At 44.5% G+C, this 18,063-nt stretch overlaps 1 protein-coding gene across 3 annotated transcripts in view; it reads left to right on the forward strand.

Moving 5' to 3' along the window:
• The first annotated feature begins 10,669 nt into the window (after positions 1-10,669).
• Grhl1 (grainyhead like transcription factor 1) overlaps positions 10,670-18,063 on the forward strand; it is a 46,922-nt gene continuing 39,528 nt past the window's right edge. For all 3 annotated transcript variants that reach the window (XM_027937826.2, XM_071601329.1, XM_071601330.1), the window contains exons 1-3: positions 10,670-10,843; positions 14,060-14,246; positions 16,507-16,577. In XM_027937826.2, the coding sequence (XP_027793627.1) occupies positions 10,824-10,843; positions 14,060-14,246; positions 16,507-16,577 (278 nt within the window). In that variant the 5' untranslated portion in view covers positions 10,670-10,823. The remainder of the gene's footprint in view (positions 10,844-14,059; positions 14,247-16,506; positions 16,578-18,063) is intronic.

Below are 18,063 nucleotides of genomic sequence, written 5' to 3' on the forward strand. Positions count from 1 at the left end.
TAAGGGTTAGTGATAGTTCATAGCCTGTCCAAGAGCTAACGCAAGGCTGAGCTCAGATTTGAGCCCAGGTCTGAGACTCCAGATTCCTGATTACGTGTTTGAAAAGTCATCAACTGTGGACTTCCTATTGCTTTAGCAGTTTGCCCGACCCCCTTTCCTTTGCATCCTTGGGATAGTGGAAGGTTTTTGGATATTGTAAATTTGTTTCAATAAAAAGTTTGTAACTGTTTATGACAGAAGTGCTGTCTCTGGACCAGGAACATCAACATTGCCTTGCTTGGGAACTTACTAGAAATGCAGAATTCTCAGGCACTACTCCTGACCTCCCATGCAGAAACTCAAGACATACCACTTGCAAAGAGAGGAGGAACATATTCTCAAACCATCAGGAAGACCTTTTGGAGAATTTCCTACTGTGACTTCTGTAAAAATTCTGTGCATTATTATAACTGCAAATAGTAAAGTATTTTTATCTTGAGTGTGTTGCTGGTAACCTTTTTTTTAAAAAAAAAAAAAAACTTAAAATACCTCTGTGTTCTTGAAAGCTGAATAAATTCACACAGTATTTGGTCTCTCACAAAGTACCTTCGAGAAGCTCTTATTGTATGTTCCCTTGTTTTGTGCCCTTGTGAAGTATTTAAGCATAGAGTGATTTTAGTGCCAGACTTACCTGATAATATGCTATGACCTGAGAAGAGCTTACAAAAGAGTGCTTTTATTGACTTTATAAATTAAGCACCTGGTATTTCAGCTCACTTGGCCTTTTGTCCTTCTGGAACAATAATTTCCTTCTGGAACAATTAATGCATGTTTAATGGATATTTGTGTTGAACTGGGTAACTCACAGATTCTCTCATAGGAATTTTTAAGTCAGATTCCCACTTAAATTTTGTCACCATTGACCACATTAATTGCATTAAGTGATCAAATTAAACATTACCTAAAATGAAAAAATGTGATTTTTGAATTTAAAAACTCCCAGAAACTCTATATTTCAGTGTTTTTTAATATATTTTTTTAAATTTTTATTTCAAATGCAGTATTATGAACATTAAGAAACTAGAAAATGCAGATACGCCAAAAATAAATAATAAAAAGATCCCCATTCCATCACCCACTGATTATCACTATTAAATTCCTTTTTAAAAATATTTTATTCGTGCATTATAATTACACATAATAGTGACATTCATTTGGATATATTTGTATCTGCGCATAGCATAATTTTGTCGATTTCATCCCCCCTTAACTTCCTTTTCCCTTCCCCTATTCTCATCCTCAATGCCACTGGCTTCCCTTTTATGAGAATATATTTCTAAAGTGCTAAACCTTTGCAGGGGAATGAGTAGCATGACTAACTTACCTATTGCTGTCAATCTTAGATAAGAATGAACAGTTTCATGATAAATTTTGTATTTTTATGCATTGCTTGATGTTTTTGTATATTTTAAACTTTAAAAGAAAAATACCCTGAGGTTAAAAGTAGGAAGATATTTTTTTCTTATTTGTTTTTAGAAGTTCACACCACAAGAAAAGTCATCCTGTTTCAGGTCCCAGGCCAGTTACCCTGCTGAGGCTCTGGGACTTACAGAGGGGATCCAAGCCACCTCTCCCTCCCAGCTCAACCAAGCCAATTCCTCTCTACTCCAAAGTGGGTTTGTTTTGTTGTGGGTTTTGATTTGTTCTAATTGCTTCTTACTCTATCCAGTGTCTCTTCACAGTGCAGCCCAGGGACCTGCATCAGTCACAAATAGTGCTGGTCAGGAATGTCCCTGGGGTCCCTCCTCTGCCACTCGCCCCAGCCTGAGGGGCAGTGCGGGTGGGGTGGCTCCAGCACCTGCTCCTTATCACCACGCCCTCCCACTAGCCACAGGCTGCCTCCAGGCATAGGCTGCTGCTTGGCTGCTTCCTCCCCTGCGGCTCACTGGAACCTCAGACCTCAGCGCTCCCACCTCCGTCCTTCAGTGTTCCATTCTTTCAATTCCAGGGCACCCGCAGCACATCCTTTTTTGACATTTAGTAAGGCCTTCTCTTTGCCTAACTTGGCACCCTTTCAGGGGCCATTTCTCAGGGTTCCTTAGAGAATCTGGTACCAAATAGATATTTAGTGTGTTTTTTAATAATAATAATAAAAAGGGGAAATTTGCAAAGCGCATCCTGCTTTCATGATCAGTTACTGCAATGCAGTTTTCACTATTTAACGAACTGACTTAATTGCCTTCCAAATGTTAGTTTTGAATCAAAGTGAAGTACTTTTAGTTCAGAAGAGGGAAATTGCGTAACTTTTGCCCAAACTATTCCTGTGGCCCATCAAATAGCTGTCTCTACTTAGAGTGCCACATACTCTCCTAACACATCATATGCAGACTCTTTGTCCTCTTAGCACTCCTAGGATGTGGTCATTGTATTATTTTCCAAGTGAGGATACTGGGACACAAGAAGTTAAATGACTTGACCAGGGTCACACAGGAAGCTACCAAAGAAGGACAAATCCCAGGTAACTTGGCTGTAGAGTCTGCAGCCTTCTTTGATTCCCAGTGCTGCCTCTCAGAGACTTCAGTCTTCCGTGATGTCTGTTTGGAATCTTGGGATCCCCAGGGCTGGTCTGGGAAAACACTGGCGTTTATGACTGGTGTACCTCCTCGTCAACCCCCAACGTGCCTCCACCCTGAACCTGTTCTTCCTCTGCGTTCCCTGCCTCTCCATTACAGCACCACTCTCCTAATGGCTCCAGCTGTAAGTCTCTAGCCCCTCCCTACCTGTCACCCCAACTTCTCATAAGTCTCAGATCTGACACTTGGGCCCAGCGCCTCCCATCAACACAGTCACTGCTGGCTCAGACCCTCTCACCTCTCTGGGGGATTGCAAAACCTCTTTCCTCTCCAGGCATTTGTCATTCCTCAGCCAGTTATTTTCCAAAAATAGATTTAATAACACTGGGTTCAAAATCCTCTGGTGGCTCCTGGTTGTCTACAGGCCCGATGGCTTGGCCTGAGAGGTCATCGGATTGTGGCTCCAACACCATTGTTCCTGTCTCCTTCCCTGCATGCTTCCTCGTCTCAGGCAAGCCATGGCATCTCACACCCTGGGGCCCTTGCCGGGGCCAGATTCGCTATCAGGAAGGGCCTTCTCAGAGCAAGATCGCTTATTCTCCCTTAGGACCCTGCTCAGATGCCATCCCCTCCATTTCTACCCTCCACCTCGGCTCCTGCAGGCAGCGTTCCGATGTCCAGAGCAGCCTGAGAGCCGTGCTGGTGTCGGCTGTGTGCACACAGATGGGGCCACAGAGTGGCAGTGCAGCTTGACGCCCTCCACGACCCCAAGGGCCCTGAAGACTGAGATTTAAGAAACTTGAGAAAAAGGAAAAACAGTTCCCATAGATAATATAAAGCAACGTACCAAAGAAGCCTATCTAGGACATTTTCCACATAGAATTTATAAAAATGGGTTTTAGGTGGTTAATTTCCATGCACTCCCACAGCTCCTCAGAAACTTTGCAGGATTGCTGGAGCCTTAAGCAGAATATATACACTCTGCCTGGCCCTCCGAGGACTTCCTGAGTTGGTACCTCCCCTCTGCTGACCCCAAGAGCCTCGGAGCAGAGTGAGCTGGAGTTTCATGAGGCTTTGAGAAGTTTTTGTTAAAGAATTAAAGGATATCTCAGTACTGCTCCACAAGCCCCCAGCCCACAGCAGTGCGGCCGGACCTGCAGCTGGCTCACTAGTGCCAGGCGCCCCTGCTCCCAAGGGCATCCTCGGGCTCTGCCACCTGCTCCCGCTTTTTCCCGGCTTGATACTTATCACAAAAATTTCTGGATTTTTCCCTTCTCTTTTTCAACCGCTAGTTCTTTTTTCTAAGTGTCACCAACAAGAATAACATAAAATTCAATAACATAAAACTAACAATAAAATTCCAGATATTAGCCTCATGGTTGAGAAAAGACAGATCAAAAATAAGCACAAAAATACGGAAATTTTTAAAAAGGTCATTGTCAGCTGGGGACATCAACTGTAAACGCCAGGTTAGAAAAATGTCAATTTCAGGCGAGTGACTTAATCCCTCTTTGCTTGTTTCCTACCTTTAAATTGAGATAATCTCTCGTTTTAAAGCATGGAGATACTCCAACAATTTTAAATGGATGTTATTTTATAGCAAAAATCTCTGACCCATTCTTCTAAGAGTAAAACCCACAAATGTGAGCCAGCAAGCCTCCCATGGCCTCTTGACTCCTGTCTGGTGTTTTCTTAAAGTGGCAGTGAGCCTAATGGCTACGCCCAATTCACTGTTAATCACCGGTAAGGGAGGTTTACTGGAGGTTAAGACAGTGCTGCTAAGCCTAGGGCTTTATGTAGCTGTGTTGCAACTGCTGGTCCTTTGCTGGAATGATCGATCTACAGTGAAGCCATAGGAAAAGAATGTGAGGTATCTAGGCTCTGGTTGCTAGCAGGTGGGTGACGCCCAGTTCTACGCAGCTTCTGCCTCCATTCACAAACAGGGAGAGCTGCTGGCTTCTTGGTGATCCAGTCTGGATCAAGGCCCAGGTCCTTGACAAGACTCAGCTGAGACCACAGTCACCCTGGCAGTGGTAGACAGGCATTGTGGTAAGGGACACAGCCTTCATACGCATACTCATGACTGTCACCAAAGACATTTGAAAACAGTGTGTATGGTTAGCAAAAAGTGGAGAGACGATCCTGAGAGTCAATGTGCTCTCTAAGCTTGAGCATCTACTTAGAGAACACCTCAATGCCATCTCCCAAGCCAGACATTATCACAGGAAGCACTGGTCACAGCCCTCCCATGTTTAATGGGTCCAGGTGTGTTACAACGAGGCCACAGTCTGAACCCAGGATCTCAAGCAGGAATACTCTCTTGTCTGCAGTCCTGCCAACTAGAGAGAAAAAAAATGTGGGATTTAGAAACAAGATGAAGAGGTTCAAGTCCCAACCTTACTTGTGAAGAGACTTTGAATACATCTTGTGGTCTCTCTGTACCTAGTTTCCCCCGATATAAGAGGAGCATAATCCTGTCTGCCTTGAAGTGTTGTTTTCAGACTCATATGAGCTGGGGTATGTGATCCTGTCAAGACTGAATACTACCGGAAGGTTAATGTCACTAACCATCCTGAGAAACAATGATCGTGGGTCCTTTACAATATATGCTCTGTGTCAGATGATGAGGATTTTTTTAAAATGTGAGATAACATTCTTGTCCTTATACTAGAATGAGGAAAATGGGGGAGGTGGGAAAGTTTAGTATTTACTGAGTCCCTGTTACGTGCCTGGCATTGTTTGAGACACTTTTCAACAAAAATTAAGAAAACCCTTAATAATAGGAATTATTATCCCATCGACCACAGTTGAGGAAATTGAGGCTAGAGGTTAAGTAACTTTCTGAAGTCACAAGGCTGCAGGTTAGGGTGGAGATCCTGCTCTCCTTTCCTCCAACACCCTTTCTCCACAGGGGAAAGACTTTCATCTCACACCCACCAAAGCATGAGACACAATGGCTCTGGGGAACTGGGTGGGACGGAACGTTGGCTATCAGGGCACGGAGGCTCTGCCATTATCTTTTAACCACTTGGGATGTCCCATCCATCAAGCTGAAGTCCTGAATGTGATGAGCCCTGCAAATGGCTGTCAAGTGGCAATGAGGTGACATCTAACCTGGAAGACTGGACAGGTTCCTGCCCTGCTAACCTTTAGAGAAGATGGGAGCCATCTGTCAAACATGCACCTGCCCAGAATTGTGTGAGGTTCTTTAAGTACATTATCTTAATTAACTTCACAACACTCGATGCTATTTTCCTCATTTTCCAGATGGGAAGACTGAGAACTGGTAGGGGTATAGGTGGCTCAGGATAAAAACAAGAAGCCAATCTCAAAGTTGAATCTAGATCTGCTCGACTCAAAGTACTTTTCTCGAACTCGAGCAAAACTGAATCAACTAAAAAGCGACATGTGGTAAGCAGTTTAGAAAAGGGAGGGGTCCAGGTACTTGGAGAGTAGATCTAATGGTTTTAGAGTTTGGCTTTTAAAGAAGTCCAGTGGAGAGGGGCCTGAATCCAGGACATGGGGTGCAGGGCCTTGGGGACACCAAGCTGGGAACACACACAGGGGCCAGATGGAGAAGGAACTAGAATGCCCTTCAGGAGGTTGGACTTCAGCATGTGGACTGTGATGGTTCTGACTGCAACAACCAATCTTAGAGCCATGGGGCAAGCTTGCTGGAGGGACTGATGACCTGTCCAACCATTTCCTTTTACAGAGGCACAGAGAAAAGCAGCTCTACTGAGGTCACCTTGCTGGTCAGTAGAACTGGGCTACAACCTGGGTCTGTCACTCAATCTGCAAACCATACTGCCCCATTGTCTATGTCTATTGTCTACCATGGGGTCTCCAGGAAAAGGCAGGTTCAAAATTAGTTCCTTACTCTAAAGCCCATAACTTGGGAAACTACTGTCAAAGATCCTGCCTCTTTTAAAAAAAAAAATACTATCCCAAGCCTGATTCAGAGGCACATACCTGTAAGCTGGGGGTACAGCTCGGTGGTAGAGCGTTCCTGGGTTCAATCCACAGTATTACAAACGAGAAAAACACGGCCCTAGCTGGGTGTGGTGTTGTGTGCCTTTAGTCCCAGGTACTGGCAGATGCTGAGGCAACAGGAATGCTTGATCCTATGAGTTTGGGGCCAGCCTGGGCAACATAGCAAGACCCTGTCTCAAAATGTTAAAATAAAAACCAAAACACACACACACACAAAACAGTAACTCTTCCCCATCCTTGAGCTTAAAAAGTTTTGCCAAACAAATCAAAAGATGTTAAATCTCACTGGTAACTTTTAAAAATGCAAATCAAAACAATGAGGTACTATTTATCACCTAGTAGACTAGCAAACCAAACGTTGGTAATGCCCATGGTGGGTGAGGGTGGGCACAGTAGGCAGTCTGACTGTCCCCTGGTAGGAGTCTAAGTAGGCAGATTGTTGGAAAACAGTCTGGAGGAATCTGTATAAGTTTCAATTGTGCATTCCTCCCCGCCCCCCAACAATTCCAACTCTAGAAACATCCTATGGCTTCACTTAGAAAATGTACAGAAATGCACTTAATGGAATGTTCACGGTGACTGTTGGTAACTGCTCACTAATATAGTCTATCGTCACACATCCATACAAAGAAATACTATGCAGCCTTTTCTAAAGTACATATTTCTATGTGTCGATGTGGAAACTGTTTAAAATATAAAAAGTGAAAACAAGCTGTGGAGAATTTGCAATGTGAGTCCCATTTGTGTAAGAAAGGAAATTATATATGTGCTTCTACATATTTAGAAAATATCTGTAAACATGCAAAAACTGTTAATAGTGGTTATCTGGGGAAGAGGGACTAGAGATGGTGAATGGAGGAAACCGTATTCTACTCCTCTATATTGCTTACGTGTCTCTTTTGATCTTTCCTTATATATTTCCTTTGTTTTTTGCTTCTTTTAAACAATGAGCATTCATTTTTTATGATTAAATAATCATTTATAATTCTTTTTATAATTGAAAATATTAAAAATGGAGGTATCATCGATAGCTTACAGATTTTAACTTAAGAACCATTAGAAATAAACCAAACAATCCTATATTCAAATTTACACATAAGACCCTTCCTGTTCTTGTTTTTATGGGCTGATATGCCTTCATTCCCCCCTACTTAGTTGGTGCCTACCATGTACCAATTACTGAGTCTGAAGCACCAGGGTTCTCATTTTCTGACACAGGGGAGTTACTTAAGTCTACCCAGATGTGGTCCTGAAGGAACCAGATTGTACCCATTCAATAGATGCCTCCTGGATATTTTCCAGGCCCTGGGAACCGAACAACAAAAGTGGTACAACCCCTGTCCTCTTCAGAAAAGCTCACACTGCGGTGGAGACAGACACAGAGAAACTCACACAGGACAGAGCTCTGCACCTGCGGTGCTGAGACCATGCAGACCCACTGTGGGCCACGTGGGGTGCCTCACAGGGCCTAGGTGTTCAGGAAGGCCACCTGGAGGAATGGGGAGTGCTCCTGGGTGTGGGAGTGGAGCGGAGTTCACCAGGCAAGGAGAGCGGTGCCAGGGAAGGGGCGGGGGGGGGGGGTGCTGTGTGGACCAGCAGCAGGGGAACAGCTGGGTTAAGGGCGGCTAGCTGTTCAGAGACATCCCACTAAGACGCTTGGACTTTACCACGCGTGTGCTAGAATGACATGGAATTTGTGTTTTACAAAGACCACTTTGGCTACAGTGTGAAGACAGAGGAGGGAGAAGAAAGGCCAGGTAGAGGGACTTTGTTTTTCTTGTCCATCACGTCCACACTACTCTGATGATTTGAACCATGTCTACAGAGCACCTGTCCTACTCTTAATATTTTTCTTAAACTAGCTCATATTAAAATTTTTGTTTAAATAGGAAACTATATATAAGAAAGAAGTGGCTACATGGCTCCAGTGTCGTACCCAGGGCTGGAGGACAGAGAGGATGGCCAAGAGAAGTGGGTCTGCGGTTGCTGACCTGGTCCCAGGGGCCTGGAGACCTGGCAACAGAGCAGATGAGGCCCAACTGGTATTGGACAAAAACATGTGCTCATGTGCTCGGTCCTTGGCAAGTGACCAGCTGACCTCTCCTTCCTCCTTGTTGCCGCTTCTTCCCCAGGTTTCCACATTTCCATTTCCCTCCTATCTCTGAATCTGCCTTCCTGTCAAAATCAGCTCTTCTGCTTTCTCCAGTGTTGGAGGCTCTGGGATCCAGGTAGGTCCCATCCTCTTTCCTTCCTTATTGCAATTCAGCTCATCGTAAGGACTTACATTCCAACTTTACCCTGTCGACATCCAGAATTTGAGCTTCAGCTCAAACTTCTCCAATGGATTCCAGTCTCATATCCAAGCATCTACCTGACACATCTATTTCAATTGTTAATAAATCCTGACCTTAGCACATCCCAAACAGGACTCTTTTCCTCTCTCAAACTGTCTATGCCTGCTGCCCTCACATCTCAGCAGAGGCGAATCACTCCTTCCAGTTGCTCAACTGGAAATCCTGCAATCATCTTTGACTCTTTTAAAAGCACATTCTGTAACCAGTTTTGAGTAGGAAATCCTGTTGGAATTCAGAATAGAGCTAGAATTCAAAACTCACCATTTCACTCTACCACCCTAGGCCTCTCCACTGTTAGCTTTTGCTTTTACTATTGCAATTGCCTCCTAACACTGGGCAGCCAGGTGATTTTAAAACTTAGGTGAGATCTGCCTACTCCAACTCTCCAGTGCTTTCCCATCCCAGAGTAAAGCCTAGAGTCTGTACAGAAGGCTATACAGTTTGCTCCCCTCCCCTCTTGTTATTGTCTGACCTCATGTCTCTGACTTTCCTCCTCTGCCCCCTTCAGCCACACTCTTGTGCGGCTGTCCACTGAATATACGAAGTGTCCCCACTCCCACGCATGGCTGAATCTCTGCCTGCACCCATCTTCCCCCAAATACCTTCCTGACTCACAACCTCACCTCCTTCAAGTCTTTGAAACCCTACCTGCAGAACTTGCCACTTCTTAACATAGGATATTATTTACCGTGATCCTACCTAGAATGTTCTAGGAAGAGAGGATTTTGTTCTGTTCCCTGTCCCATCCTAGTATCTACGACAGTGCCTGGCTTATAGTAGGCCTCTCCTTGAATGTTTGTTGAGGGAGAGCACACCTCTGAAAAACAGGGAATTTCGGCTGGGCAAGGGCAATCTGTGTGTAGTGATGGAAGCGGGAAGGTGCAGGAGTGCATGTACTGCAGGAGTGCATGTACTGAGCCCCAGGAAGGAGCGCTGAGGAGGGAGCGCTGGGGGAGGTTGAAGCCCAGATGTGGATCTGAGAGGGTCAAGCGAAGTAGAGATGAGAAACTGGAGGCTGATGGGGACGCAGGAGGGGGAGGGTGGGCGCTTGGGAAGGAGGCTCAAGTAAGGCTCCCATGACCACTCCACAGGGACCCACGTTGCCACTCACTGGCAGACAATGTGAAACAATGGTTAGGTTAGCAGATTTCCAATGACTGTCACAGAATGGTCAATATGAGATGGATGAGTCGGGCACTCTAAAACTGGACCCCTGCGGTGGGCAAAGAGAGGAAGAGAAATTTCGAAGATATTTCTTAAGAAATTCAGGAAGGGCCCGGATGCGAAAACTGGGAGATAAAAAGGGCCCGAGGAAGGCGGCGATGCCCTTGCCAGGCAAGTGCAGTGCCACCGCGGGGCACCGCAGACGGGAAGAGCGGAGGGCGTGGGCGAGTGGGCGAGGAAGGGGGCGGCTCCGGCCGCCAGGCCGATCTCGGATGGTTGGAAAGGGCTGCGGGGCGGGTGGGCACAGCAGAGCTCTCTGGGTGAGCACGCGGAGGTCTGCCGAGGGCTGCAGGTGCGCGCCGAAGCTGCGGGGAGCCGGCGCCAGCCTGGGCGGGCGCCGACGGCCGAGAGCGGGTCGCGCCACCCTAAGCCCAGTGCACGGAGCCCCGCCCCCGCCGCTCCGTCCTGTGGGCCCCGCCCCCGCGACCTGCCCATTGGCCAATCAGGCAGCGCGGCTGGCCTCCCGGCCCCCGAGGCCCCACCCCCTACCGGCGCGCCGCCAGCCAATGGGCGGCCGAGCCCCGCGCCCAGTGCGCGCAGCCCGCGCGGAGCCGGCTCAGAGCGAGAAAAGCGAACCCAACCCGTCGGGGCCGCCGCTCCGGACCCGACAGCCGCCGCTGCCGCCTCCTCCCCCCGGATCGGGTGTACTGTCCCAACCCGAAAGTCCAGTTCTGCGGCCCGGCAGCGGCGAGCGAGCGCGATGACACAGGAGTACGACAAGTGAGTGAGGCGGGAGTCCGGCCGCCGCGGGGCGCCGGGCCGAGGGGCCGCCGCCGCCTGCTCCCTCCGGGCCCGCCGGCCGCACCTGCCGCGAGCGAGCCCGGCGCCGGCCCCGGGAGCCGGCGAGGCGCGGCGAGGCCGGCGGGCGGGGGCGGCGGGCCCGGCCCCCGCACCCCTGCGCGCCCCTTTGTTCGGCCGAGCTTCGGAGGAGACCCCTTCCCGGGGAAACCCGACACCGGCCGCGGCCTCGCTCCCCCGGGAGCGCGCGGGGAGCACCGGCGACCCGCCGGCCCGTGGCGCAGACCCCGCGCGCCCCGGGACCGCTGCCTAGGTGGTCTGTGGATCTCTGCGCGACGCTCCGCGCGGCAGGCCAGGTAGACCCCCGGGAATCGCTGTCCTGTCGTCTGCAGACTCGCTAGAGCTCCCCGAGGGAAATTCAGGGGAAGGTTGAAGGGCCCGGTGGCATTTTCTCTTCCCTGCTGGCCGAGTGAGTGAGAAAACTGCTGTGGGTGTTCTTTACCACTTGCATCATTGATAGTAATTACAGATTACTGTGTTCTTAATGCCCGGGAATATCAAGAGGGTGAAACTGAAATCAGAGTGATAAGCTGATTGATACGCCGTGTAGAGTTTGTGATTTAGGTCTGAGGGGGTACTGTAAGATGTGAGGATGGGAGACATTAGGGGATCTGGGGTGAGGGATAGTTGTAAATTTTATTTGCAAAGTTTCTATAAATATAAACTTGTTACAAAAAAATCTTTAAACAAAGTTTTTAAAGGAAATAATAGCAAGCCAGTCAGTCTATTTCAGATCAGTAAATCCAGGGCAGGTAGTTTTCTAATTACTTGTTAAGGATCGTTTTCGGTGTGCTTCTTTTTTGGATGAAGAGATTAAGTATCATGTATAAAGCATCTAAAAGAAATTGATCTTATAGAGTGTGTAGTTAAGGGGCTGGGGTTGTAGCTTAGTGGTAGAGTGTTTGCCTATCACACATGAGGCACTGGTTTCCAAACTCAGCTCTGCATATAAATAAAATAAAGGTCCTTTGACAACTAAGAAAATATTTAAAAAAAAAAAAGAATATTCAGTTAAGTTATTGCTTGAACTATATTTCAGAAGCCTGAGAGGAAGAGTTTAAGGCTTTCCTGAAAACTAAGGAGTCTTAAGGGCCTAACCACAGCTTGATGGTGGAGAAGAACAGACTAAGAAAGGCAACTGCTTTTGTGTTTATTTCTTGGCTTACAGTTCAGATAAGACAAAATTTCCAAAGCTAACATTGTGGCCTTAGGCACACTTTGGGAATATAAAACACCTTCAGGGTGATAAGAGACATAAAGCCATTTGAAAAATATTTTCTGGTGCTTGTACAAATTTGGGTTGGGGGTGGGAGAAGAGAAGCTGAAAAACTAGCATTACAGGAATTGAATGAGCCAAGTGCTGTCATAGTCTTCTGGAAGTAGCTATTAGGCTATTAATAATAGCTGAGAAGCACACCAGGCGGTCTCCCTAAGGTACCACTGGTTCAGTACCTGCTACACTCTGGATCTGATGGCTTAGGGAGTGCCACTCTGTGTACTTCTTTATTTCCTTGAGATTTGTGAGAACAGTCTTCTCCATTTTCAAACAAACTGTCTACTCTGAAGAACTCTTGGTGTTTGTTCTGTGTTAGAATAGTACACCACCTCCAGACTTAATCTTACAATGCAAACGCCTAGGATTGTATCCCAGGTGTGAGTAATGATGTGGGCTCTGAAATAGCACTTCATTCTGACCGAGGGTAAAGTAAGTTGCTGGTTTTTTCTTTCTCCTTCCAATGATGTTCTCCTTTTTCCAAATCTATATGTTTTTAAAGGGCCTGGGTTTCTGCCAAACACTGGTCTTTGTTGATTACTTGAAAAGATAATCTTTCTACATTCACTTTTAGAACAGGTAGGTCACCTTAGCCCCTTTACATATTTCATTTGTGTGTTGCAATGAGAACTGATTGTTAATTTACTTGTCAGAATAGTGATAATTCAGAGTTCCAAACATTTACAATTTATTTTTTTTTCCTAAAAAAAAGTGCTTCATTTGCTAGAGTAATTGTTCCATATTCCCTCTTTATTGACTTATTAAATAGTACCAACTGAACAGTTGTTGAGACTGTTTACATTTCAAGTTTTTGGGATCAGTAATGTTTGCTTTAATCTTTTAAATTAAATCTTCTATAAGGCTTCACTAAAATCATGATTGTTTTTTCTGAAATTTTCCCACCACACTACAGTGTTAACATGAAACAATTCTTTCCCAGAGTGAAAAACCAGTAAAGATTTTATTTATTGGGGGTGGGGTTTGAACCCATGCCCTCAAACATGCTAGGCACACATTTTACTGCTGAGCTACACCCCCTTTAGCCTCTAAAAACTAGTAAAGGTTTTGTTGTCATTGTTGCAGAGTTGGAATGGAACCCAGCGCCTGTACGTGCCATGCAAGAGCTACTCCGCTGCCCCAGCCCACTTGGAAAGCCTTTTAGAAATAGATTTCCCCATCTTCTAAAAAAAAAATTTCTTTTTGTTTAGTGGCTTCATTTATTGTAGTTTCTTAAGTGTTTATCTCTAAGATAAACAGTTAACTCCCATGCCAGAAAATTATGCCTCTTTATTGATTTACAGTCCCCTTTGGTCACATTCCATGTTCAGTCTGCTGGTAATCAGTAGAATATTTTAACTTTCTCATATACCCCCAAGGGTTACATGAAGTATCCTCCTTTCATTCTCCCCCTCCCTTACCCCTGTTTTTCGGAAAGAGATGTTTTTTAAGGCATGGCATCCGCAGGAGAAAGGGAAGCAACATGTAGGTGCATGATGCACCCAGACGTGCTTGGGAAGAGGCGCAGTCCTGATGGTGTGTGTTCCCAGAGAGGGGATGTTCTTTTTGCCCGTGTCCTTGTTCTACTTATGTAGAATATTGGTATAGCTTGGTGTTTTGGGAGGGAGTTTTTTCCCCCTAACTGCAGGTTCCCTGGCTGCCTCCGTACCCTATATCTTCCTGAGGGACCCACTGGTCTGCATTAAGTGGTTTGCCTTCTGATCTTGTCTTAATTTGACTTAGCGGGTCACAGATGAAACAATCAGGAATGTCAAGGAATTGGCTGTTTGGTTTTTAAAAGTTAGTTTGTGTGATGCCTTGAGGAGAAGAATATGATTTTTTTTTTTTAATTTTTAATTTCTATGAAGCAAACGGCCAGTGTTGGTTCTTCAGAATGAAGCACTTTATCCCCAGCGGCGCTCCTATACCAGCGAGGATGAAGCCTGGAAGTCTTTCCTGGAAAACCCGCTCACTGCGGCAACCAAAGCCATGATGAGCATCAACGGAGACGAGGACAGTGCGGCAGCGCTGGGCTTGCTCTACGACTACTACAAGGTAGGCTGCTGCGCTTTAAAGCCCTTGCCACAGTCTCAGAGGCACTTGATTCAGCAGCATATAAAACAGCCATTTGCTGGTGGAGTGTGGGGCTGGTTGCTTCTGTAGTGACTGTAAATAGTTTAATGAGTACTTTGACTTACCCTGGTTCAAAGCTGAACATCCGCAATCATAGACTCAAAGGGCTGTTTTTAGAACGTGTGAAGTAGCCAGCTATTCTGCTCTCTTTGTAAGGGGGTGCTCCCATAAAAGCAGATGGCATATGTGTCTCACTGGGTCGAGCATCGTACCAAAGAGGGTTCTCAGTGCCACGAGAAGAGGGGCAATGCTAAGGCACTGTGCTCTTGCCTCTATTCCTCTCTGGTCAGGGTGCTTGCCTTTTTCTGTAAATGTTATTATGGAGCCTTTTGATTCAGTTTGATTATAGGATTCATGGGGGGGGGGGACACAGTTTTTACTCTGGGAGCCTCTAGTTTTAAGATCGGGACATATTTTGTTGCTTGTTTCTAGAGATTTAAATTAGTGTTAAATGGAATGTATAATTCATATGGATTTCCACATGGTTTTCCTTCTCTGGAAAGGACACCACTGTCTGTCTCCTTATCTTTATTGTTGTCCTACTAATGCAGCTCCCACTCACTGATGACCTGTTAATGCTGGCCATGTTACCAGCGTGCATGTGTTGCTTCTCACTCTCGGGTCCTGCAGGTGGGGCTTCCGTACTGGTCTGGGCCAGTTGAAGAGTCCTCAGCACAGCCTGCTTTCTGCTCATGGATTTGAATCTTCTTAGTTCCCCTTGCCTTTCTTCTTTCCGACCAAAGCACAGGGCGTGACAGACATCTAGGGAGGCTGGCAATGTTGTAATTCTCTTCTTGACAGTGGTTACATAGATTTGTTTACTCTGTGATAATTCAACTGGCTTTATACTGATAATTTATGTACTGTTGTTCTCTGTAGATACTATATATAAATAAAAATTTACTTAAAATTAAAAAAAAGAGTTTAGGACACAGTTTAAAGGGTATACTAAGTCAAAGTACATCTTGCTATGTGAACTTTGTCTCATTGCCACGTGTGTCTTATGTACAGTCATTGTGCTGTTACCACTGCTGTGTGTGTGTGTGTGTGTGTGTATGCACACGCATGTGGTTCTGGGAATCGAACTCAAAGCCACACATGCAAGGCAAGTACTCTTTGTAGAGCCACATCCTCAGCCCTAAGAAGTGTCCTAATGACAGGGTCTCCTTACAGGTACGTGTGGGCATATATGTATGTATATGTGTGTATATTACAGTCTATATTTTACCATCTTTTTGTTGTGGGGACTTTCAGGCCTACAAATAATAAAATCATCAAATCCTGAATATATTTACCTAGGTTCACCAGTCACTTGCTTTTCTGTTATATTCTGACTCTGTGTTCTATTCTGTATATAAGAAAAACAAAGAAGAAGAAAAAAGCAAAGAAGATAATTGGATTACCAAAATTAGGGTGGGAACTGAACAAAATATTTAATTGTTTCCTGGTATAAGGTCATGTGTCCAATTTGTAGTGTTTGGTGAATTGCAGTGAAGATTTTGGTCTTTGAATATGAGCAGGAACTTGTATAATAACTAAAGATGCTAAAAGGTGTAGCCATGAGGGTTCCTTTGAAGTAGAAATTATTATGTATCTGATCCTATGGCTTATTGATTCAATCTGTATAAAAATTTTACTAAGATATTAATTATGAAACTACATTTTTAACTGAAACTTTTGAGAATGGGAGAAATTCAATAGTTTAGTGCCAGAAAGACTAATGTAGTAACGTTAGTTCTAATGGTTTAAATCATGAAAGTATTTTACATCTCAGGAGTAAAGAACTTCTCATATCTGTCCTAATATTAATTGTAACAATTTCTTAGTGGTAATTACTCATCAGAGTCTTTGTGATAAAATATGAAATTATTTTCTTTTTTTTTTTTCTCCTTGATGCTATGGATTGGACCCAGGGCCTCACATAGGCCAGGCAAGATATCTACCACTGAGCCACATCCCCAACCCTAATAATTGCTTTTTACCCATCAAAATGGGGGCCTGTAGTAAACTCCTTGAGGCCAGAAGCTGCCTTGTTCATTGTGTCCCCAGAGCCTGCTGCCTGATAGGCGGTCAGGGGACAAGTGAATGACTGAGTTTGGTGAAAACTGAAAGGCTCTTTCTTTGGGTGAACCATCTTCACTGGGTGAGGTCTGATTTTTTCTCATGTGTGTTAATGTTTAAGGTTCCAAGAGAGAGACGATCATCAACAGCGAAGCCAGAAGTTGAGCATGCGGAGCCAGATCACAGCAAAAGGTGATATTTAATATTGAACAGTCCACTCAAAAGATGCCACATTTCTGTAAAAATAAAATGGGAATTTGTTTAAATGAATAAACACTAGAGAAAGAGATGGGTAAATTTACCTGTGTTGCTCTGTGAAGTTTCTTTAGACAGTTGCCTTTTCTAGAAAATGAAAGTGTTAACTTTTTGCTCCTCTAAAGGGATGTTTTCAGCGATAATTTATAAGTGTTTGCTTATTTGCTTTGAGGCCCTCTTAAGGAGGGTGTGGCAAGAGGGGGGGGTCTTTAAAAAAATTAACTACCACTGTCTGTTGAATAACTGCCTGAGTTAAACTCAATAAAATAAAGTAAATGGTATCCAGACTCCTTTTAAAAATATTTTTGAAGTATTTTAGCTTAAAATTTCCAGAAAATTAAGGTTTAAATTTATGGGCATGAGAAGCTTTTTAAAAAAGACCTATTAAATGCCCTCATGTTTTATTAGTTATAAAGAATAAAACATTTAAAGAATGAGTGCTCACTTAGAATCCTGCTGTCCTGATGATTATTTATTTATTTTGGCATATGCACACACTAGATGTGGCTGTGGTTGTAGTCATAGATAGCATTTGGTAGTATGCTTTATTCTGCCTGGTTCTTTCATAAATACTTTCCATTTTGCTGTTTTAGTCTTCACACTTATCCTTTGGAGAAGTGCTTGTTTATGGCTTTTATTGTTTATTATGCACATTTTCAATCAAAATAGGAGAAGAATAGAATAAACCCACTTGTATTTATTACTACCTTCAGCAATTATCAATACAAATTCTTTGATTTAAGCTGCTCCTCCCCATGAACTTTCAAATTTATTAAATTTTAAATTTTTTTAATTTTTGCTGGAATATTTTAAAGCAAATAAAAAATATCCTTGCACAGCTGTGACTAGTTTTTCATCATAACAAGCTGTAGTGAAAAACTTTCTATATTGTTCCTCATGCCCTTTGTCTCTTTCTTTGAGACAAATTCCTATGAGAGAATTTATGGTTCAGGGTTTGAACAGTTTTATTGATCTTGAAAGGCATAAAATTGCCAACTTGCTTTTTTCCTTAGTTTTCAGGATGTTTTAAAAATGCTTTCATCTCACCCACTAGGAATCATCAACTATTGCCCAGGATATTTATTAAAGCAAAATTAATTTTATGCAAAACATCCCACTGGTGCAGTTTGATACTAGCTTTTCTTTTGGTGAAAGAGAAAACAAGATGGCATCAGTATTGGGAAAGGCAGGGATTGAGCAATGCTAGGTTGCTCTTCTTGAGCATCTGTGGGCAGGTGCCATTCCGTGTACTTTAGGGGACATCTTATTCCATCCTTGGCCACTGTAAGAGGATAGACTCTGTTGTTATCCCCATTTCACAGATGAAGATGTTACTGAGTCGTGAAGTAACTTGTCCAGGATGACACAGAATTCGAACCCAGGCAGTCTGACTCAACTAATGGGATGCACTTACAGCTTCAGG

Source organism: Marmota flaviventris, chromosome 14 (genome assembly GCF_047511675.1).
Source record: "Marmota flaviventris isolate mMarFla1 chromosome 14, mMarFla1.hap1, whole genome shotgun sequence".
Taxonomy (NCBI): Eukaryota; Metazoa; Chordata; class Mammalia; order Rodentia; family Sciuridae; genus Marmota; species Marmota flaviventris.